The sequence below is a fragment of the Giraffa tippelskirchi genome, chromosome 5 (assembly GCF_054371585.1).
Source record: "Giraffa tippelskirchi isolate mGirTip1 chromosome 5, T2T-mGirTip1v1.2.pri, whole genome shotgun sequence".
Lineage (NCBI taxonomy): Eukaryota > Metazoa > Chordata > Mammalia > Artiodactyla > Giraffidae > Giraffa > Giraffa tippelskirchi.
In genome coordinates, this window is record NC_137279.1 from 175915915 (window position 1) to 175940438 (window position 24524).

The 24524-nt window shown below is 47.8% G+C and overlaps 1 protein-coding gene and 1 long non-coding RNA gene across 3 annotated transcripts in view; one reads left to right on the forward strand and one right to left on the reverse strand.

Annotated features, from left to right (window-relative positions):
- RNF220 (ring finger protein 220) overlaps nucleotides 1-24524 on the reverse strand; it is a 304953-nt gene that overhangs the window by 240409 nt on the left and 40020 nt on the right. The window contains exons 3-5 of one of the 2 annotated variants that reach the window (XM_081488737.1): nucleotides 20946-21136; nucleotides 20422-20591; nucleotides 13366-14101 (exon numbers count right to left, since the gene is read on the reverse strand). In XM_081488737.1, coding sequence (XP_081344863.1) covers nucleotides 13366-13990 — 625 coding nt within the window. In that variant the 5' untranslated portion in view covers nucleotides 13991-14101; nucleotides 20422-20591; nucleotides 20946-21136. The remainder of the gene's footprint in view (nucleotides 1-13365; nucleotides 14102-20421; nucleotides 20592-20945; nucleotides 21137-24524) is intronic. The other variant, XM_081488736.1, reaches the window with a different exon arrangement.
- On the forward strand, nucleotides 7558-10334 carry LOC145505820 (uncharacterized). Its single transcript, XR_014053304.1, has 2 exons — nucleotides 7558-7786; nucleotides 10030-10334. It is a non-coding gene; the product is annotated as an uncharacterized LOC145505820 (long non-coding RNA).

Consider the following 24524-nt stretch of genomic DNA (forward strand, 5'->3'; position numbering starts at 1 on the left):
AAGACAGAGCGTCTGGCGCTGTGCTCCTGTCCTATTGCTGAGCTGCTCCCAATGCCTCTATTCCTTGTCATCACCTTCCACTTGTAAATGAGCCACAAGGTGCTCAGCCTTTGGTGGATCCTGTGTGGTCCTTCAGACTGTCAATGCATAGAGCCAGCTGGTAATGCTCAGCATAACTGGGCCCAGAAAACAGTGATCCAGGGTTCACTTACTCTCACAACAAATATTTATTAAGTCAGGTGCTACACGAGGAGAAATACTGGATTGAATTACACAAGGAGATGGACATGAATTCTCAGAGGCAGGACAATTAACCAAATAATTACAATACAAAGTGATAAATGTTTAAGGAGGAAGTATGTTGGAAAAGACCACCACCACAAGTCCATTAGCAGGGTTGAGAGCAACCACTAGCGTACAGGTGTCTGCAGCCACCTGAGCATTGAACCAGGCCCCTACTCATGGCTCATTTAACCTCCTGCCCACCGGCAGCTGCCCCCAGAAGGGTTAAAGCTTGAAGCAGAGAGCCAGTCTGCAGGTGCTGATCACCAATTCTGTCACTGCGAAATTCCTCTTACCCTTATTTCCTTACAAACTTACAAAGGAGCATTTCAGCATAAGAAATAAGCGTCGGGGTTGGGGGAGAGGAAAGAGGAGGCTGGCCAGAATGGGCTCTCCAGCCCATTCTCAGCAGAATAACAGCAGTGGAAGATGAGCTGGCTGGAACCCAAGGAGCACTGAAGTGCACACCAGCCTCCCTCACATCTGGCTAAGCACCGCCAGCCCCTCCGCTGGGCTGCCTCATAATTACAATGCCGCCCAAGAAAGGGGAGGTCTGCGCCCATACCATTAGCTGATCGCCAATAAAGGAGGAAAAAGGAAACAACCATAGGAGGAGCGAAGGCAAAGGGGGCACCCGGAGGCAGCTGGCCAGATCCCATCCACAACAGGAGACTGGAGAAGGTACCCCTGTGGGCAGACCCCGGGTCTTCACCCTTACCACCTCTGGCCCCCTGGGTTTGTTCCCTCCCCACTGCCTAGCTCTGATTCCCCTTCCTCCAAAGTCACACTCCTCTGCCAAAGCTTCCCTCTGAGTACTCTCACTCTGGAGGAGGGGTTCATAAACTTTAAGGAGAATTACCTGCTTGTTCAATATGCAGATTTCCAGGCCACATTCCCTGTGATTCTGATTGGGAGGTCTGGTGTGGGCCCTGGGAATCCGAATTGTAAATCGCATTCACCACCACCCCAACCCCAGGCCACCCCCTCCTCCTCCACATCCCCTCCTCCTCCACACTGGATCAGGACGCAGGTGGTTCTTAGATCCCATTTTGAGAAAGCAGCCTTGGGGATTACTCCTTCTCCTGAGATCCCAGAGCCTTATCTGTCTGTTATTTTACATTATCGCTTCTTTTCTCCCATGTACATGCTAACTACTCACCTTAACCATAAGGCCCTCAAGAAGGGGAAGTATCATCTCCTGATTTCTTCGACTCCCCTGCAAACAGCACCGAGCACAAGGCTCTACACACAGAGCTCAGGAAATGCTGTGGATATAGAGCCACGATGGTGATAAGAGGCCTTGGGGGAAGGAAAACCACAGCAGAGACGGCACAGTCCTGCGGCCCCAGCTGAAAGGAACTGATGTTAGTATGCCTACGCGTGCCAGGCGAAGACAACGGTTGGTTTCGCCTTCTTTCTTTCCTTCTTCAATAGTCTTGGCACTACACTCCTAACCTCCATCATGAAAGTCAAGTCTGTGCAATGCAGCTCCTATAGGAAACTTTGCCAAGAAATCCTGCCAAGAATACTGGGTGCAATGTGGCTTAGTTTAACAGCCAGGAATACTCTGGATCTTAAGACCCATCAAGTCTCCAGGCAGGGGAAGTATAGAGTCGAACAGGAACTCTAGGATAAAACTTAGGGCCCTTGACCTACCCCCTCAACATCATCAGGGTCGTGGTTCTCCTGCATTTGACAAATATTTCCCGAGTGGCTGCTCCATCCCAAGCATGGTTGTGGGTGCTCATGGTTCTTAAGATATCATATGTCATCAGAAAGTATTTGCTAGTTATTGATCTTTAGAAAGTTACTTTACAAGAAAGATCCTACATGATGCTGAGCCTCAGAACCATATAAGTACCAAACAGTCTCAAGAACGCCTGGCTATCGGATGAAATATAATAGAGACCCAAAGTCAGCTGTGAGGCCCTGGCAGAGAGAAATCCTATTCTTACTCACTATCATGGGGCTTTCTTGCCTGGAGAATTCCATGAACAGAGGAGCCTGGCAGGTTATAGTCCATGGGGTCGCAAAGAGTCAGACACAACTGAGCGACTAACACACACACACACACGCACACACACACGCACACTCACCATCATGAGTAACGCTTGGCAGCTCTGGAGTTCTTTCTTCCACACTCAGATGCCATACTTTGTCCAGAAAAACAAACTGTCACACCTAGCCTCTTTGAGTGACTCCCTGATCTTCAGATATCAGCTTATCCCATAGTTTCCCTCTAGAAAACTATCCCTGACTCATAGACAAGATTAGGTGCTCCTGATTCTAACCTCATGGCGTTTTACATTTCCTCTATTAGAGTACTTTTCACAACATCCTGCAATTGGTTGTCAAGCTTCCAGCTCCAATAAGGCAGGGACTCTAACCTGTCTTGCCCATCATCATATCACCAGCACCCAGCACAGTGTCTGGAAGGACACAGCTATTCAGAAAATACTAATTGAATGATTAAATGAACTAATGAATGTATCATATTATCAGATGGAAACTGAACCATGCCTCCTGTACTCTGCCATAGTTTTATCCACATGCGTGAGTGTTCAGTTGCTCAGTCTTGTCTCTTTGCAACCCCATGAACTGTAGCCCATTAGACTCTTCTGTCCATGGAATCTTCCAGGCAAGAACACTGGAGTGGGTTGCCATTTCCTCCTCCAGGGGATCTTCCCGATCCGGGATCAAACCAGCATCTCTTGCGTCTCCTGCATTGGCAGGCAGATTTTCTTAACACTGCGCCACCTGGAAGCCTCAGTTTTATCCACAGTGCCACCTAAAAACACCCTTGATGAGCAGCACCCTTTCTTCTGCAGTACCAGTATTTTATAGATGTGGAACGGAGGCTCACAGATCACCCCAATAGAGATTCCAGGAGGCACTTTCCATGATCTAAGAAGGACACAACATTCCAAAGTCAATGTAATGTAACCAAGAGCCTGTTAGTTACACTTGCCAGAAGCCACAGTACCAGCTGGATGGTAAAATCTCTTTCAAGTCATTCAACTTCTCAGAGACCCAGCTTCTTCATGAAGAAGATTTTGGGTCCTTCAGCAGTAGGGACTCTCTTTGAATAAAGAAACAGTAACAATAAAGAGCTACCCACACCATGATGGGAAGCTGGGAGAGGAGGGTAGCATTTGTAAGGAGTCATCTCTGCAGCTAGGAAGGGGTTAAGCACACATGTCTGTCTGGGACCTCTTACCCGTAAATCAGCCTTGACTGCTGCTCAGGCTGAATGAAGCCCCACCAGGTTGGCCTGTCAGGAAGGAAGCCCATGCGTCCAGACTTTTGTTGTTCTAAGGATTTTTTTTTTTTTTAACATTTTACTGCTCAGGAAGGAAGCCAAAGCCTAGGCCCTAACTGCAGTCCTGCTGATTACTTACCCTCGCATGCACTGCTGCCTTCGCCTCCCTATCTACCTCTCAGACTCAACTCTTTCCTTTCCTAGAGTTCCTTCCTAACCGTGACTATGGCATTGGAGCCTAAATCCCAGACTTTCTGCCCTTCTTTAAAAACTGGACATTAACATTCAACATTTCCCTTCTTAGTTCCCATATGCCTCCAAGTCTGTGCGTAGAAAGAACTGGGGCCTGGGAGAGAGGAGAATGGGTGCTCTATGATCTATGGAGACATTCTGGCCCTCAAAGTGACTGGAACCCCTTTTCTTAAATGGAGCCATGAAGGAACTGATGGGGACTGAGGTACCGGACAACTGGCCTCCAAGGGCTATTTCTGCTACATACGTATTTGAACAGAAGCCTTTTCAAGTATGAGCTGTTATATTCAAATAACAGACCCAAATCCAAGGTCCTCAGGCAGAGGGTCAGTCTTTCTCAGTCCCATCCTCCTACTTCCCATCTCTCCCACTGATGGGCGGGCAGCTTCTGGTGTTCCCAAGCCCCCTGGGGCTTTCTTTCTACAAAGAGAAAAACACTGAGTTTATTTGTGCGCTCAGGGTAATGGACAGCCTTCTTTTACTCCTAGGAGAATGCACACAGACACTATGGAAGAGGTCTGTCCCCGCCCAACCCTGCCCTCCCCTTCCCCTGCTAATCCCTCCCCAGCAGCCCCCCCAGCTCAGTCCTGCTGCTGTATTTCTCTCCTGACCTACAAGGCCCCTTCAAGCCCCATCCTAAGCCTCCCCCAAGCAGAGACAATCCATCATGCTGTGGGACTGTGACACACACAGATGGGGGAAGGTTCACAGATTTCTCTCACATAGGCGAGAGGGGGAGAAAGTGCTTGTATAACTTAAAATCTGAGGACATATTAGAAACTCTGGGACTTTGAATTCTAATACTAGTCAAATGCCATTATAGCAAATCTGATTATATATGGCCCAAATTTCTAGCACACACGAATTCTAATAACCCATCTATTTCAAATAAAATCTGGTAACACAAAATTCCAGAATAAGACAATCTGGTAAGATTTGGATTCTCTAACCTGGGCCACTGCCTAGATATCTAACCCTAGTTAAGTCCCTTCCTGGCTCAGAGACTCAGTTTCTTTAACTGTAATATTCCCTTGTTTCTCAATAAAATGAAGGGAGAAAGAGGTCAGAGGGCCACCAGGGCTAATCCTGGTGGATGGATAATAATGCAGAGAGGTGAAGCAGCTGCTATCACAGAAAAGAGCTGAGCCTCTCTCCCTCCCCCCTTTCCACATCACCATAAGCCATGAGTGCGTGAAGGGATCCTACATACATGCTAGCCATTAATGACCCTGTGTTTGACTACATCAGTGCTTCTAACAAGGAAGATTATACCACCAGATTGTCCTTGAAATAATAATAGTCATTATGTATTGAACACTTAGTATGTGTGAGGAACTGTTCTAAGCATTATTAGTTTGCTTAATCTCATTCAGTCCTTCACAACAACCCTTTTAGGGTGTGTAATTCCCACTTTACAGATAACAGTACTGAGGCCTAGAGAGGTTAAATAATTTGCCCAGGGTCACAGAACAAGTTAGCTAAAGGGTCATGATTTTACTCCAGAGGCGGAACTCATAGCCACTATGTTATATTGCTTCCCCACTTTTGGTCTGAAACAGCTTCAAGTTGAGGCTCAAAGGGGCAAACACAGCATTTATCCCTCTAACAGGTATTTATTATGCTAAGCCATTCTGATTCAGTTTAAATCAAACCCTGAAAAGCAAGATCAAGTGAGAGCAATATAGGATTAGCTAGCACCTAAATGGGAATCATATACCTGAAAATAAAGCAAAGGTCTCTCCAGAGCTGGCCCTTGCCCCCTCCCTACAGCTTTCTGACTGTCTGCTGCTCTAAGATGGATGCAAAGCCGTAAGTCTCAGCCTACAAATGAATTTCAGTGGAAGAAGACAACTCTCATCTGGTGAGTCACATTCAGGCTTACTGGGCTTGATTTCTCATGAGACTGTACCAAAAGGTTCCTCCTTCACACATGCAGCTCTAGACTTTCCTAAAGCTCCATGTCTGCTGAACAGAATGTACTGGACGCAGCACCACGTCTCCCCCTACCCAAAACACAACTTGCATTTCCTCTAGGTCGTCTTCGATCAGAACACATTCCACAGAGAAAATTGACGGTCAAATGTCTGAATTGCCAGATGGTTGTATGTGTTTACAAAACCTACACATCACTTGTCTGTTTCCAGCTCCAGTCAGGATCCAGGTAGAAACTTTTTTTCCTAAAGTACACACAAAGCAGATCTGTATTTGTGGACTCCGTGATAGGGGATGTGATGCTGTGGGAAAACATTTGGGAAGGGGATAGACTCTAATCTTAGGTTTCTAGAGTAAGGAGAGAAAAGCAAATTTTAAACTACTTTTTAAGTTATGAAAGATTTTTTTAACCAAAATAATCAACAAAATAAATCTATATTTGCGAAAGGTAATTGCACATATTTCTTGAAAAATTGCCTACCTACCTTTATACTCATCAAATCTCAAGGCATATAAATTCTTCCTTTCTTTCCTCAAACCACTATACCTGTGGGACAGCCCCATTTTACGGATATTATCCAGTGTAAGGCTGAAGTGTGGCAAATTGATGAAAACTTTAAAAATCAGGTTATAATCACCACCATCAATTTATTCAATACTCAACTAACACTGAACCCTTTGCTGTGATTGGTACTGATTTAGTGTAAATCTTTTTTTTAACACTAGCAGTAAAATGTGATTGAGATAATAGAAAAGTCTGATCCATTGGGTAAGGCTGTAAGGGTATGACTTACTCCTATTTACTTAGCATCTACTGGGTTGACTGATTCATACCACAGCCTCTCATTTCTCCAGGCCTAAACTCATAGCCCCAGTTCAGGATCTTTTCCTGGAAAAGGCACAACAAAGTGACTAAGTAGGTGAAAGTTCTTTTGCAGAAAATTCTCCTCCTTGCCCCAAAGAAAGAGATATTTAGAAATTTCCACTCTGGAGCACATACTTTGAGGTTCCAAAGGATAAAATCACACTCTGTTCAACCACAAATGCCACAAATTAAATGACATTAAAAAAAAAAAGATTTAAGGCATTTTAGCTGCTATATAGCAATGTTATGCTTAGGTCTGCAGCTAATCTCTCTCTGTTGTTGCTGTTTAGTTGGTTAGTCATGTCCAACTCTTTCGCAACCCAGTGCACTGTAGCCCACCAGGCTCCTCTATCCATGGGATTTCTCAGGCAAGAATACTGGAATGGGTTGCCATTTCCTTCCCTAGGGCGGTCTTCCCCACCCAGAGATGGAACCAGCCTCTCCTGCATCTCTCTTTAGAGAAGGTGAAATGGCACTGGAGAATGGAGCTGAACTGTCTGAAGGGAAGATTTGAATCCAAAAATTATTGTTAGTTTGGTGTTAAAATCCATCACTCTGAGTCTCAAGTATTTATAAAGAGTACATTCCAACATGTATTCTGATATTTATTGACCAGAAGGATGTGGTTAAAAAGAGTTAAAAATATGAAAACCCATCATAAAAATATAACTCTATCAAATGTACTATCAGTCCAAATTCTCAGTATTTACAAAGACTAGTTCAGCGTGTGCCAATATTTATTAACCAGATAGGGGTTAAAAATAAGGAAAACCAATATAAAAATATAATTCTATTTTTCAGTTTCCTCTTCCCTGCCTAATGAGGAAAGGGGGGGAGGGAGAGCAACTTTTGTTACTTGGATACAATGTGTGTTTTTTGTTTTCAAACAAAAAAGGGCCACCAAATAATCAACCTGGGGCCGCTGACCGGAAGGCAGCCCCGGAAAACTTCCCGTGGGAAGAGTTCCAGAAATTGCCGGCACATTAACGAACCCCGCTGTGCTGGCTACGAGCCTCGGACGGTCAGAGGCTACGTCCACTCGCCTCGCCCGAATACCAGCCATCCTGGCGATTCACGAACCCCGGGACTTGGGAAAACATCCCCCGACTTAAAAAGCAAGACGAACGCGGAAAACATTTCGAACCTACAAGAGAAACCTCAAAGTCCTCGGATGCCGAGGGCAACGCTAGATCCAGGTGCGCGTGTGCACACACGTCCATCCTCCCGGCTCGGAGAGCCCGGGCGCCCTCCGCGCTCCCGCCTCCCCTAGCCTCGTCCCCCAATCCCCCTCCCCTCGCAGTGTCCCCTAGCCTCCTCACTCCGCCACCCGCCCATCTGCACATCCCGCCGGGTCCCGGATCACCCAGACCTCCGCGTGGTCGCGCCCCCTCCTAGCTTTACACCCCCGCCCACTCCCTCGCTCCGACCCCATCTCTCTGCTGCTCGGACGACGTACGGGAAACCCGCCCAGGGCTCGGTTCTCAGCGCGACCTGGAGGCGCTGGGCGTGGAGGGCGGAGCGGGGGTGGGGAACCCGGCGGCCCCCGGGACCCGGCCCCCGGGGGCAGCGCCCGGAGTTCTCCCGCAGCCTCCGAGTCCGGCCGAGCGACGGCGAGGTCACCAACATTTCTGAAACCACTTGAACGCCATCTCCGTGGCGGAGGTGGGGGGGCGGTGTTCCTTTTCAAGTGAGCCAACTGGGCCCACTCTGTGGTCCTTCTTCCCTCCCCCGGGCCGGCCTTGCGCCTCTCCGCGCCCCCTCCCCCCAAACGATCAATTACCAGCCACCCTTCTGCCGGGAGCGGCGAGGGGCTGGCTGGCGGCCGCGAGGAAACGGCAGCCCGGATCACTTCTGCATGACAATTGATGGGAGGGAGGGCGCGAGGCGAGGAGGGAGGACGGCTGCGGTGTCCGTTTTCTCACCATGGTGATTAGGCATTCCGGCCGTGCGAGGAGGCAGCCGCCGACCACAGCGGCGCGGCGTGGAGCGAGGGCAGGGGAAGAGAGCGGGAGCGGGAGCGAGCCCAGCCGCCGGGCGGGCGGGCGGGCGGGCCAGCGGCGCGCCGAGCCAAGCCAAGCCAGGCCAGATGGCTCTGCAGCCATCAGGGACTGCTCCCGTCCAGCCCGGCCCCACTTTAGCTGTGCAAACATTTCTTTATCCCAACAAGACAATTAAACCCAGCAGCATGAAAAGGAGTCTCCATGACTGTGTTGGCAGCGAACAACCAGAAACAACCACACACATCACAGGAGTTCTTGCCCCTCCCCTCCCCCCACCCCAGATGGGGAAGGAATAGGGACTCCCGGAGAAGCCCGGGCGCAGCTGAGCCGACAGTCGACAGTCGGGCTAGGTCTGGGCAGTCAGTACAGCGGCAACCATCTGACCCATCTCTGATGATGTGCACGCCCTTTCAGAGTGGTCATCTGCTCCAGCAACGATCCAGAAGTTGAGCCTGGTGACCTGAGAACTGCCCTCAAACATCCTCTCCAGCAAGAGCAATTCTCTTAAAAGCCCAGAGCAGGTCCCTACCCACCCCAGTCCCAGAGCCCCTGGGACATAGCCCCCTCACAGCACTCCCATGATGCAGCCAGCCAGCTCCTTTCAGGCTGCCCTGGGCCTATGTGGGCTCAGTTGACTTCATTCTTAAGACATAGGGTTTTCAATGATAGGTGCCTTTGGAAAGACACATTTCAGAGTACAAAATACCATCTCCTTCTCAGCGCTTTTCAAATTTGAGTGACTTTTTAAATATATCAAAGATGAGAGCAAAGCAGAACATCTGGAAACTGCTGGGAGAGGCCGGGTTCCCTGACCACAGGGAAGGGTCAAGGAAAGAGGGCCACCTTAAGTCAGTGCCCAGGACCCACCTCTGAGGTGAGCCAGAAGGCAGGGCCTGTCATGGCTCCCCAAGGGCACTTCCGGTCCCTCTCAGCCCTCAGGGTGAACATGCATCCTGGCCAACTCCAATTTGGGCTGACTGGATAGACTGGCAGGCTGGCCAAAGACTGTGTCACCCAGACAGGAATCAGGCCTATAGGGAACAACCAGGAAATGCACATGATAACAGCCAGAGTGCTAAGGGGGTCATAAATGTATAGATTCTAGTATAAGGCAGCAGAGAATACGTATTTTCCCTTTTGTTGTAAAGTTTCCTTAATGAGGAAATGTTTATTCTAAAAGCCCTGGGAAACATATCTGTAGACACTTCGTATGTAAGACACACGTGGACTATTCGTAATTGGTCCATAAATTTTCACATCATTTCCCTGGACATGGACAAGGAGCCTTGGGTTCAGGGAATGACAATAAACAGGAGTTACCTCAGTTCCCTTCCTGGGGAATCATGCATCCTCCATGAATGGCTTCTCATCAAATACTTCTCCCTTTTTCCAGGGTAAGCAAGTCAGTCCTGTTGAGTAAAGCCTTCTTTTTTCCATAGAGCCCAATACCTACCTCAGGAATCACCTGTGATGCCAGGCAGATGAACAGCAAAACGGAATCATCTACAGGAGAGACAATACTTTACCCAAGGAGCTATGTTGCTCTCTACAAAAATGGGTATTTAACCACAAAAGAAATCCTGCCTATCAGTACCCAGATTGAAGGAAAGAACACGTGTGCATTACACCATGTCTGCAGGCCCCTCTTTCAAATGCTCTCAGATGTGGACATATCTGCATATGGATGCAGTTGTGTGAGCAGGGGGCTGCAACAGTAAAAACTGTCAGTGTTTCCATTGTAAAACTGATTTTTTCATTGACCTAAAACTCAGTCATAAAACTTCTACTCTAAGGGACACACACCCCCGTACTTACCCGCCCCCTCAACAAAACCCTAAAGCTACATGCTTATTTAGGAGATTTACTGTTGTATTTAATTAGAGCTTCTCAAATTTTATGAAAAAAAATTATTTATATGAAGAGAACTGAAAAATCAGTCAACTATATCAAGGATTAGCTCTAAATTTTAAGAATTATAAAATCTAAAATATACATGGTTAATTTTTGGCAATCTGGGCAAAAGCCACAGTATCCTATCACTGTGCTCTTTGGAACACTTTCTGTCCTCTCTTTTCTCGCCTCCTCACCCCCCCTTACTGCCCCATCTGCCCCTCAAGCTCTCCTCTTGGAAGCAGGCTTGTATAGTGTCACTCGATTATCTGAGAAATATTACTTATTTCAAAACGGTTCTGTAGGGAGGACCTGAAAGGCATCTAGTGGGAATAATCAGGCCTTCTAACGGCCCTTAAATATGTATTTACATAAAACAGACCATAAATATTCTGACACACGTCGGCATATGACAGGAGCCAAGAAAGCTGCAGCAGACTTGGTCACGGTGCCTCTTCGACCCTTCCCTACAGAAAAATGTTTCTCCAGCCTTCCAAAACTCAAAATCCAAAGCACAAATGTTCCCCAGGACAACCTTGTGATGGTTTCTACCCCACCCGAGAGAAGGAAAGAGAAAGGAACACAAATCCAGGGTTATCACAGGGTAACCGTCTCCCATGCACTCTGTACCTTTATTTCTCATTTAAGATCACTCACAAATGCAACTCTAGATAATGTGAGTGGACAGACATTCTACACTCAGACATGCCTATAGATCTAACATTTATGTAAGAAGAAAAAAGAGAACACAAAATACTTAACTAAAGGAAGGATATTTTAAACAAGTAAAAGGGGGAAGGGCTCCAATTTATACAACACTACAATTTGAAATAAAGAAGTTTCCCCACCTTTCTGATCAGAACCTCATTAATTTCAAGGTCAGAATTCCATTTCACTTTGGGAGACAGACTCATTTAATTTTTCTCCACCCAGGCGTATTCCTGTGTGAGGGATCCATCTCCATGGGGGATGACACCCCCACACATGCAAACCAGGCAAACAGAAGAGTTATGGCTTTGACACTCGGAGGGGAATGGATATCCGCATCTATGAGTTCTAACTCGGCTAACCAGCTTCCTCCTGCTCTGGGGGTCTGATACAGGTTTGGGCTAAAAAATGGAAAAATGGAGACAAGCTGGATTTGTTAGGAGAGAAGAAACGTTTCTTGATCTCCAGGTGTTACTTTGTGGCATGTTAGTTTTGAGAGGGTTTCATTTTCAACTTGTGTTTGGAGAAAAAAAGGATCAGACTTGGTCACACCCGAAACCAGGGCGGTTTTGGCCAGAGGTCAGGTTAAAGCTCGCCTTGATCACTTGCACACTGACAAATGAAAACTAAACTAAACTAAGACAGATACAACAGCAACCCGTACTCAGCAAGTATATCCCCAAAGCAGGATCATCGCGAGCATACACACACACGTCAGCTGTACAGAAAGGGGGAAAGGTGGACTAGGAGCTAAAGCAAAAGACAGAACACTGGCTGTTGTGCTGTCAGATAGCAGCCTTCTCCCTGAAGTGGGGAGGTCTCAGGCTTACAGACGCTGACATAAAAGACACACTCGCAACATATTTCAAAACCAAAGAGCGATGGATTTACAAGGCAAGTTGATTTTATGATGACTTTTATTGAAAAGGTACGCTGGGTTTAGGCAGATGCCTTTTAGCGCAGGAAAGTTAACACAGTGCCTAATTCAAGAAGACAGCCTGAGGAAGCAGTGCCGACAGGGGAGAGAGCAGCAACGTCTCTATTACTCTCCTCGGCATCATAAAGAGAAGAGAAAAAAAATGGCATTCGTGATGGTGGTTATAGAGAGGACGGGGGAGCACAAAAAATAGAGAAGAGGGAAAGCAAACCTCAAATGTAGTTTTCTTAAGAAAATAAAATGAAGCAAATCTTAGAACAAAGGGTTGGCTGGAAAAAAACACCCTCAGTTCATAAATTCTCACCAGGCTTGAAGAAAACTGCTCTGTGGGGGTCTACCCATAGTCCAAAAGCTTCAAAACACAATTATTTTCTGATTACATGAGAGGTGAGGATGGCAGGGTTCAACATTCCTAGTCTACAAGTTCCAAGCAAAGGTTTAGCCCCAACTATTAGTGTAGCCAGAGCCCATCAAGGCCCTTGGAGAACATGACAGAGCTGTTTCTTAAGCAGAAATTGGTAACAGTTGTGAGCATCAGAAAAAAAAAAAAAACCCAGCAGTCACATAGACCAACCTGTTTAGTTCTACAAGGGAGCCCCAGGATAAGCACCCAGCAAACCTGTTAAAATCCCAAGAGAACTTGGCTTTCTAGCCTTGTGATTGCAAGGAAACAGCTGTTTGAAATGCTTTATGGTGATTGACGACACCTTTGTCCTTCTCTGAAAAATAGCCTGATTTGGACAAGGGCTGAGAGTTGTGAAAATAAAATCACGTGGAGTCTGCTGGATGTGGTACAATGGAAAAGCTAAAAAATAATACCGAGGTCAGAGAATCATAATGAGGAGAGCAAAGGGAAGAGGGATGGACGGGTGTCTTCAGCGCCCCCCCCTCGAAATTCCCTAGGAACCTATGCTTACTAATGAAATGACATTCACTCCAGTATATACACAGCACCCCCTCTCCACTCCAGAGTCCCCAGAGAATAAGCCACTCGTGCCCCGGAAGGAAGGGCAGTGCAGGCCAGCGTGCCTCCGGCTACCTTCAGAAAAACATTTCCTACAAGAACTATCAATGCTCATTGACAAGACACACAAGTAAACGTCAGCACTCCACAGCTCCTGAATGGGAGAGAGTCAGCCCTTCCCATTACGAGGAGCATGAAAAATGCCACCGACCTGTTGAATACTACTGTAAGGCAGGGCCTACTGGGGTGAGGGGAGGGCCGCACCAAGGTACTTACATCTGTCATTCCGATCTTCTGGGCTAGATGAGGCTTCCCGATCCGAAATGAGGCCAGAGACAGCAAAAATTTTCTTCCCAGTGTCGTCAACCTTAAGTGAACCGGGGGAGCTAGATGGCAGCTGTGTCCCAAAGTCATATTCCTTGCCATCTGCATCTGAGAAGCGCAAGTGGGGAGACTCTGTGTCATGGCAGTTTTTAAGTCGCTTGGCGGGCGTGAAGGCTGACTGATAACTCTCCCGGTCCTCAGTGGAAGCAAAGGGACGAAAAGCCCCCACTCCACTGTGATTCAGCATACTGATTGGGGTGCAATCTAGATTTGGGGGAGCAAACTGCGGGTGGAGGTGTAGCAACGAAGGGGGAAAATCGCGATTGGCAAAAGTGCCTGGCACCCCACCTTGCCGATGGTACATAGAGGCAAAGGTGTAGGAACCATTGGTGAATGGAATATGCACGTCCTTGTCTACTGAGACAGGTACACCGAAGGGTCGTGGCTGCTGACAAGGGATGGATGCATCACGGCTGGCCTCAGCCGTGGACGCCAGGACCATCAGGGCTGGGGATGCCAGCGGGTTGGGGAGATAGGATGAGTTCTCCATCTTGAAGGCTGCCCGGTGTAAGTCCATTGGAGTCTCTTTCTATGGCCCGCGTCACACAAGAAGCAGTCTTCCCTGGGAGGGAGTGGCACCCGGGAGCAGGGCAGGGCGTATTACTGGGGCATCATCCCCTTTTAAGACCTGTGGAAACAGCAAAGAGAAAAAAAGCGGGGGGAGGAAGGTCAGGGGGAGGAAAGACAAGGGAAACCCCAAGTGATCGAAACACCATCCTTCTAGCTTACAGATGGTCGGGCAAGAGACACCACAGGCTTTAGGAGCCAGTGGGCAGCAGCATCAGACCATTTTCATTCAGGAAAATCAATAGACAACTTACTGTGATGTACGCGTAGCTGACTTTGGTCCCTACACGTTCCGGGTGAAATGCGCTTGAGCCCAGCAAAGGAAAAAAAAATCATAAAACCTCCAAATACAATATTCCCTGAGCAAATGAGCTTTGGAAGGCCAAGTCACCCAGTAGATGAGGTGAGGTCTCTATTTTAAAGGGCACCTGCACACACCACTCATGGCAGGCCTGATGTTCAAATAGAGGCCAGGTTCTACTCATAAGACCCCCCTACATTTGCATCCTCTCATCTTCCCTAACAATACTCAGAGACTGAAAAACCCCTAAATCGAGCACATTTAGACCATGACTACCTCCACGTGTTAGTTGGTACAAATTGTACGTGTGGATAAATCACACACACTGGCACATACATAAACACACATCTTCATGTATCATCTAAGTCTCTTTCCAGAAAGAAGTACTATGTGAAGAAACAACAGCAGCATTATTTTTGATCCACACCCCTCTTTAATCACGTATGCTTTCTCTTTTCTGAGAAGGAACAAAACCTTCATCAATAAAGTGCCTGCCATCTCTGACAATATTTAAAAACATAATGGGTGCCTTTGGCATATGTTCCAGGGAAACGTCTGTCTTCCAGGGGCAGCAAAGAACGGATTGGTAATTTTAGTTACTAATGCACTCACTCTTAAGTAGATTTGTAAACTGCCTTGAATTTGCCATTAACATTTAGAGCAAAATGTTAACAAAATTTCTGACTTATTTTCCTCTGCTTATTGGCCCAGTCAGAGTTGATGTCCACTGAAGGCCCCTGGAACAAATTGGAGTTCAGAAAGACCTCCTTCAATTTCCCTTTTAAATTTAGGTTGTACATTTTCATAGACACTGATCCTGTTGCAAAATTTATTTTGAGTAAGGGGTGGGAGAAGGGCTGTAGATGAGTCAGGATAACATAAGACAGAACACTAGGACTTATTAGCTTCAGAAATATATGCTAAATAAAAACTTAATGAAACTCAAAGTGTAACCAAAAAGCACCATCTGTTACAAATTATAACCTCTAAACTAACAATCATGTCTCAAATAAAATTTGTCCCCTTTCTTAAAAAAAAAAAAGCCCATTTAGATAACGGAGTATCTTTGCTATTCCCTCAAACAGAGAGACCTCAGCTAAGCACTAGATGAATCCTCCCGGCTTAATGCAGTGCATAGAGAGTATTTCCTTCTCCCATCCTGTAGCAGACGTGTCAATGACTGTTATTAATTGGGAAGATGAGTGCACACCATCAGACTGCTTCCTCATTTGGCATCTTTCCTTATAGACATCATTGCTAAATTACCAGATTATGTATCTCACATTAACGGATTTTTCTCTCTTCCAAATTTTAAATAACTTTCCTGTCAAGTTATAGCAGTGCAGGGAATGATCTGCCAAGGACAGCCAGTTAGCCTGACAAGTCTGGGAATACTGTTCTTGGCTGTTTTCAAGTCAGATTAATGGTCATACAGCATGGATGCTCTGAAAGTGGGTCCAGGGCTGTTCCAAGGGTTCTAAGCAGCTCCTCACAAAAGAAATATCGAACTACTTGTCTGTCACACAGGCAATACTACATGAGGCAAGCTGGAGAAAAGGGCAAACATAATACACTAGGGGTGAGGGGAGGGATGTTTTTCCCCCAAAATAACCATCATCCAGAGGATTCGCCCTTCTATTTTTACTTCCTGGATCACCTCATTATGTTAAATGAGTTTCATAAATTAGTAATCTGGCAACAGCACCGGACACTCCAACAGAACACGGTGAATCACTCAAACCTGGTTATTCATTTGAAACTTCATTATACTGAAAATAAATCAACAATATTTTCCCAGGCCACATCTCTTTTACTCCACTGTGTGGGCGTTGGTCTCTGTGGGGGAAGGGGGTGCCAGTTTTCCTTTTTCTTTCTTCCCCCTCTTCACATTAACAACTTGTATAGATGAGGCTTCAGCAGACCACAGTCATTATGAAAATCTATAGTTAATACACTCCCAATGTCAAAATGTCATGGGTTTAAACACAGAACCCCAAATAAGAAAACTAACTGACCCTCTTAATTAAAAAAATATGGATTGTAAGATAATCAGCTTGATGGAGCATTTGGGGGACTGTAAAGAGCCAGGCAAAGGGAAAGTAAGTAACTGTTACTTTTCTGCCTCTATGCTGATTTTTTTTAATTTAGCACTTCGTGCAAATCCAGATTAAAATAACTCCAGCTATTGATCCGAGCAGTGGAATTGACATTAATTTTAGTTCACTTCTCACTTTGCAAAGGGATCAATAGGAAGTAATAACAGCTGACATCCCTGCTGAAAGGAGGAGAAAGAAGGGCTGAAGACAGAAATCGAAAAGCAACCAAATAAATCATCAGCTACTTTTCCACGGCATCAGACAAACTCCAAACAGATTGCAAAAAGTCTTTGTTGAATTAACTAAACAAGGAGGAGGGATCAATTCACGAAGCAAAATAAATTGTCTGGCAGGCAGTGAGGTTGGACGGAGGGACCAACAAATATTGAGTTTTAAAAATCTCAAATCCTTGACGTGATGGTTTTGGTTCAGGAGTGTATGTGTGGGAGTTTGTTAAATCACACATCCAACCCTGGTTTAAAGTGATTACAAAACGCCCGCTAACTGAATAATTAGTGAGATTACTAACTGCGTTGTTAAACATGCCAGAACCAAGACAAATGAAACGAAGAAGGTGACGTTTGTAATGTGAAGATGTCTGCAACTGAGCTGATGCGCAGCGCTCCTCGCTCTCCCGCGCGAACTAGCCACTTTCGCATTGAAAAACCGAAAGCCAGAGAGAAAGTCTCAGAGAGCGGGCGATCTCCCACCTCAGGCTCTGACCATCCCTGTCCAGGGTCTGGGCTTCCTGACCCGCGCCAGGGATCGGCGTAAAAGGAAGCGCCGCCGCTGCTGCTCTTGCTGCAGCCCGGAGCCAAACCCACTTGCAAATGACTGCCACAAAGAAAGCTGCAAAAGCCTCTTTCCCGGAGCCCGAGCTCTGAACGCCCACCAAACTACGACTCTGCTGGTAATTAAATCGCACACACAACCCTCCTCTGCTTATTACAACAGGTGACATTTTTGTGGTCTGAACCGTTTCCAAAAGCCAAGAATTAAAATAATAGAACAAATTAAACGATATTTTCCCTTTGCATAAATAAACTTTTAAAAAATTAACAGGCAACTTAAAAAGCAAAGAACAATGGGAAATGGGGCCAGGGTAGTGGGGGGTTGTTAAGAACTCAGGAAAGTTTTTGTTTTTTTTTTAAAGTTCACAGACTGTTTCGCTGGAAGAGAATTCCCGCACACTAAATGCCCGGGGGGTATTTGGAAACACCGCTCTAGCAGAAATTTTACCGCCATCTGCACGAGCTCAGGAAGCAGAAGGCTAACCTGGTTCCACGGCTGGGGCCAACGCCTGCGGTTCAGACGTGGCTGGGTATCCGTCCCAGATTTGGACTCCGACTCAGGTCGGACTTAGCCGGCGGGTGACCATCCGGCCAGTCCGCGAGTGCGGGCCCGCGGGGCCGCGGTTGCACAGTTCGGTCGCTACATCTTCACCGGGAAAACCCAACTCTTTTAGGGAAAAGGAAGAAGTGAAGGCGAAACCTACATAAACTTAGGGCCGACGCAGAGCCGAGCCCACCAATCCTCGGCCTGACCTCTCGGTTGCCTTTGCACAAAGAATACTTTAGATCCCAACAACCTCTGCACGAAACATCTGTTTGTAACTTTGGGGAACCAGGGCTCCAGCCCGGGAAGAACCGCTAAATGCGATGGGCCCTGGTGCGCGGCTTGGTCTGACCTGCGGGGCTGCAGCTCGGAGGAGACTACCTTCCATCAGAGTGCAAGGACCTCGCCTCCGGAACAGCCCCGCCCCGCGGGTCATCCAGGTCCCGGCGCCGCGCGCCACCGCTTCGGCGGGCAGCCCCCGGGCTCCTGGACTGCGGGGCTCCTGCCTAGGCGAGCCGGCGCGGGGGCAGCCGGGCCCTCCCGGTTCCCGGACAGCGGGCCTGGAGTACGGGAGGGAGGGCTTCGCCTCTCGCGCCGCCGCCGCCCGGCCGCCGCACACGACGCGACTCGCAGAACAGGTGTGTGTCCCCGCTCGCTCAGCGCACGGCCCCGACACCGTCTGTCACTGGCGGCGCGGCGCCGCCCTGTCCTCGGCCTTTCCCCGCTCGCCCCGGACTGCGGCAAGCGAACTCAACGCCACTTTTGCCGGGTTTCCGCGGGCCGGGAGGGATCGGCATGGAAGACGCCCTCCTCGCTCTTCCTCGACGCTCTTTCTGCCTTTCCCTCTTCGGCTCATTTTCCATTTGCGGGAAGAACCCCCAAGGCGGGCAGAGGAGGAGGCCGGCACCCCTGCCCTGTCTGTTCCCTCCAGCCTGACCCCCAGCTTCCTCCCGGCCCACCCTTTTTTCCCCTCTTTATTTTTCCTTTCTTTCCCCTTTGCCCATCAAGCCGAGTCTGGTTGGGGGGGATGAGAGGCGAGACGTGGTTGGTGGGCATCGTGGGCAGAGAGTCTTCGCTCTGAGCTGCTCCGGGGCAGGAGGCCAGGGACCCCAGATTGCCGGCCCGGCCCCGCCGGGCAGAGCTGAGCCCCACGCCAAGCGCCCCCGCCCCATACACCCGCGCCCGGTGCGACGCGCGCCCGGCTCGGGGCCCGGGCCCTGGCCCTCCGCGGGAGCCGCGGCCCGGCCCGAGACAGCGCGTTCTGATCGGGAAGCGAGAGCTCTTCCCCTGCCTCCGAGCAGCCCGAGCCCCGGCTACTTCTGGGCTCCCGTCGGCCGGGGTCCACCCAGGTCTCGAGCTCTTGGAGGGGCTCCTGCAGCGGAGGACAGACCGGGCATCCCCTCAGATGGCCTCACCACCGTGGGCGGCCTCGCCCGGGGGGCCACACGGAAGCTCTCCGCCCAAGTTTGTTGTGCCCTGGAAGAAGAGGTTTTCCCTTACAAAGCACAAAGGCGAAACGCCCAGGCGGAGCCCTGAAAAGCCCGGGGTTGGGGAGGGGGCGGCCGGAGGCTCAGGAGCGCGGTGGCGGGCCAGGCTCCGCGCGGACAAGGTCGCTCCGCCGCGGCTGTGGCGGCCGCAGGACTGCAGTGCCCGCCGTGCTCGCTGAAAAGTTTTGTTCTCAAGTCGGAGGAAGAGAAATTGTTACTCAGTTTAAGGCAAGTCTAAGATTAAAAATAAAACTACAAAAAGCCACGCGCCGCTGTCTGTACCGCGGTCCTACCACCCCGCTCGGTGGAACCGCTGGGAGAGAGTCCCGGCCCGGGAAATCCCGGAGACCCCCCCCTCCACGGCTCGGGCTGCTCTGAGACCAGGCCGGCGGGCCAGGCGGAGCGCGAGTTTACCGGCTGCGTTTCGAGCGGTCCACCTCTGGGCCAGCACCTGCCTCCTTCCTGCCCGCGGCGGCTCCCCCCACCCCACCCCACCCCACCCCACCCCCGCTCCCTCCAGGAAAGTAAGCCGAGCCCCCGGGGGCCCCAGGCTTCCAGCCTCTCCCCGAGTACCCCACCCGGGCCGGCCGCGTGTTGTGTGGGGGCGGACGAGGTCCTTTCTCATTCGGATCGCCCCTTCCCCATCCCGCCAGCAGCCTCGGGCACCCCGCTGAGTACCACCCGGCTCCGGCCCCGCCGGAAATCACCGCAGGATCCACGGGGGAGCCGGGCGACAGGGCATTCCGGCGCTCGAACCAAACAAAGTGGGAATGTGGCTTATTAAAAGATGGAGAAAAAGAGTCCTGCTCCCTTCCCTCGCTGCCCCTGCCCCCTCACCCTCCCTGCCTGTCCAATTCCCGCGTCTGGTCCCTCCCCCTCGCACCCCCCAAATAAAACACATTAAGGAAAACTCAAGACGGAAAGTTTGAGTGAGGCAGCGCACTGAGTGCGCAGGGCACCGATGCCGGGAGGCACCGTCGCGAAGATCCGAGACGCGCCAGTCCGGGTCCCAGCCCCTACCCCTATCGCCGGGAAGCCGCCCGGATCCCTAGGAAAGCGACCCGGAAAGTTAGCCGGGTTCCTGAGACACCCGGCCGCCCTCGCACCCACCCCTCTGGTGTACGCACACGCATCCACACCCCTTTCTGGTCTCTGTACTTGCCGTGGAAATTCCTTGGGAGAACGGTCGCACTTTTCAGGACACGGAGGGAAGGAGGCTGTGAGTGTGGTGCATGAAAAGTCCCGGGTGCGCAGAGCCGGCGGAGGCAGAGGCGGCGGCGGCGGCGGCAGCAGCGGTAGGCGGCTGGCCCCGGGTTTGTGTTCGCGAGCTGCCTGGGATTGCATGTACAGATCAAGAGACTTGGTTGGTGTGAGAGAAGGAGCAGTGCTGCCTCTCAGCGCTGGCTCTAATCAGTGAATGAGCCTCCACTCTCCCAGGGACTCGGAGACACACGCGCGCACGCACACACACACACGCACACACGCGCACATTCTCTCACACTCACACACATACAGGCACTCTGAGCCCTGAATACATTAGGGCACTAAGGGACTCTGGGAAATGGAGTCCAGACCCAGGACACTCCTGGAGAGCAGACCTGCTGGCCCTTGCGAAAGAGCTGGAAGTCTTGGGGTCGCGAGACGTAGGGGAAATTGAAGAGAGATCCTGCTTTTGTTCACATTTACCCCCGCCGCTGAAAGATTTCCGTGGATGGCTGGCTGTTCTTCCTTTCTTGAACCAAAAGCGACCAAAAGTAAATGGTTATCCTTAAAACGGACACCCACTGCAGCTGAATGACTCCCTCATAAACTCTGCCTTTTTCCCAGAAAAATCTTGCCTATCGCTTTGCTCCTGGAACGCTTCTCTGGGTCTTTGCCTATAAAAATAAGATAATAAATGAATATAAATAAAACTGGTACTGGCAGAGGGAACGGAGAGGGCCTAGTTTAGCACCCATATTTGAGAATAAAAAATTTTATTGGTGTTTATATTTACAGTTCGTTCTTTTCAAATAATTTTATATCATCCTTTAATTCACCACGTACAGAAAGATAAATAGGGGAAATGGATGGAGAACTAACATTCCCTGAGTGCCTTCTAGAAGCTGGGTTATGGGACTAAATGCCTTAACATAATCTCATTTAACCCTTAGATCAATTCTGGAGATAATATTGGCACTATTTTATATACAGAAGAGGGAAGTGAGGTTGTTGAAAGAGTTTTGTAACTTGTCCATGGGAACATGGTTAACTAGCCTAGGATAGCAGGTAGTGAAACCCAACCAAAATCTAACCCCTGTTTATGAAATCACTCCTTTCTTTTGTGGCTCAGTTTCTAAAACCACAGATTTCTCATCTCAAAAAGAAAGGGCGGCAGGGTAGAATACATACTGATAATCTGTCCTCCAAAGAACCACATGGATTACAAATTGCCTACCTAAAAAACAAAGAGCCCTCACAGTCTCATTCTTGCTATTATTTCATGGTCTCCTTTTTCCTCACAATTTCTTACACATTAAAGTAGCATCTAAATATTATGTATGTTTAATGTGTTGTATGTGTTGTTTGTGTTTACTTTTTTTAGTTAGCAACTCTTAAAATAGTTAATTTGATCAACCTAGAGTTCTATGCTTATGACTATGTCTGTCTCCACGTTGAGTCATTCATTCACACAGCAGCATTTAATGTATTAGGCACTATTCTTCCCACTAGATTATTCTTTCCTGCTGGATTATAAGCTTCATGAAGGCAAGAACCATGTTTGTTTTATTTAGCATTATACCTCAGCATCTAACAGTGTCATTCTCTTAGTTGAATAAATGAAGATATAAAAGTAAAATGAACAAAATTTCTGCCTCCATTATCTAGTAGGTGGGACTAGAATTAGAAAACAATTTGATGCGTGCTGTGATTAGGGGATTTATTGGCCTCAGACAAGTTTAATAGTGAAAAGCACTATTAATCATTATGCTGGGATGGAAGGGAATCCTGAACCAAGTGGATTGAATGGTCACTCTAACTAGGTAAGGTGTTTCATTCATTCATCTAGGAAGCATTTATTGGGAACTCTCTTGTATGGTGTGTTGGAGATACTATAAGCCACTTGAAGTATGAGCATTGACTACAAGAGAAAATCAGGAAAAGTGGGGCAAAGGACTGTGGACTTACTCTACAGCTGATGAGAAACACCTACAGGGTTTTTCAGGGGTGTGATGTGATAGAATTTCTTTGTTAAGAGCACTAGTTACTGTGTGAGCAGAGTGGAGTTTTGATTGGAGGTAGGGAGACCAATTAAGGAGTCTGTTAAAGGTAATTCAGTTGGAATGCAATGAACCAAGGCACTGGGGCAGTGGGAATGGAGAAGAGGGGACAAATTACTGTGAAATCTAAAAGGTGGAATTAACAGGATTTAGCCATTTACTATAGTTGATGAAGGCAGAAAACCCCATATAAATCCTCAATAGTATTTTATTATTATAGGGCAAGATGCTATCAGTACTTTAATGTTCATTAGTAATAAAAGGCTTCTTCAGATGAGCTTACAGAGTTCCCATAAATCCAATGCAGGTAGATGATACTGATAAGAAGCCCCATGTCAATCACCAAGCCAAACATTCTAACTGTTACCATATTCTACTGTCTGCACTATGATGCAAGTACTTAGGGTCGGAAGAAATAATCCCTGTCTACAAAGACAATCTAAATTTAAAAATAAAATGCACAACCCCCACAAAACCATAGTATTATCATACAATGCAAAATCGAATATGTAATACCTCACTAATTCACAGGGCGTATGTCCAGCAACCTCAGCTATCCAAAACACAGTGAACCAGGAAATAAGCAAAAGGGGTCCCAGAATAGCCAAAATAAACATTACAAAGACCATGCACTAAAGTTAACACATTTTACCCCTAGGAGAATTCCTCAAGCCTTCACTCAGAGCTGATTTACTCTTTCTTAGGTACAATTCTAATAAGCTTGATTATTTGGCTTTCCCATTCACAGCTGATTAAGATTGTCAAATTAAAAGGGGGCAGCCATTAAAAAGAATGAGATAGACTTGAATGTACTGACATCTAAAGATACCTATTGTATTATCGAGGGGGAAGAAAAGCCAGTCATAGAACAGTTTGTAGACTATGACTTGATATTTGTGTATACATGAGTATACACGTGCATTGACAGAAAATGATACACATCACACCGCTAACAATGGTTGTACCTAGAGAGTGAGTGTGGATGTGGGGGAGGGGCAAGCTGGGGAGCCAAGAATGAGCGAGGACTTTGAGTTTTTACTTGGAATGCTTCTGTTTCTGTGTCAGTGAACATATATTCTTTTATAATTTTAGTATCCATTAAAAGGCACACAATAGGAGCAAAAGGCAGTGTTGTTAGAGGGAGCACACTGACATCAAGTTTTGACCAAAACACAAGAAGCATAAGAACTCTCAACCCAGAAGAGGATGGAGTTATTTGGTGTGCAGGCAAGAAGTGCTATCCCATCAGTGTCCCTAGAGGATGTCATGAATTACAAACCAGCATAAGGTTGGTGCTTTCAGGGATAAGTCATCAAGGAACACATTATGCTTAGTATATTTTAGTATATTTATTTAAGAGAGGAGGCATGTAAAAACTTAAAAAAAATAAATTCCCACTGAAAGCAGGTTTTGATACTTTAGGAAGTAAATTTCAGTTGCCTGGAAAATAGACTTTTGTGGAACATATCACTCCCTAAAGATGAGAAGGAGAGGAGATATTACTTTATGTAAGAGCAGAGGGCATGCAGAAGAGATGGTCCATAAACTCAATATTCAAAAAATATTGATTGAAGTTCTAGCAAGTGCCAGTCACTAAGGAGACAAAGATAAATGTAAAAATAGTCCCTGCCCTCCAGAAGCTTACAGTCTAGCAGCAGCAGAAATGGATAGGAAAACAGTGAGCAGCATTGTACAATGTGAGCAGTGCTGTAATGAAAACTCTGGGTAAAAGGTGGTGGGAACACAAAAGAAGGTGGTCCAAACTCTGCCTGGCACTATTAGGAAAGGAGGCAAAATGTAAGTGGATGTTCAAAAAATAACTGTTGTATGGGATGACATTTAAACCGTGTTAAAAAATGACTCTTACGGGATGACACTTAAATCGGGATTTGAAGGGTAAGTAGAGTTTGTTGTTGTTCAGTTGCTAAGTCGTGTCTGACTCTTTGTGACCCTATGAACTGCAGCAGTCCAGGCTTCCCTATCCTTCACCATCTCCCAGAGTTTG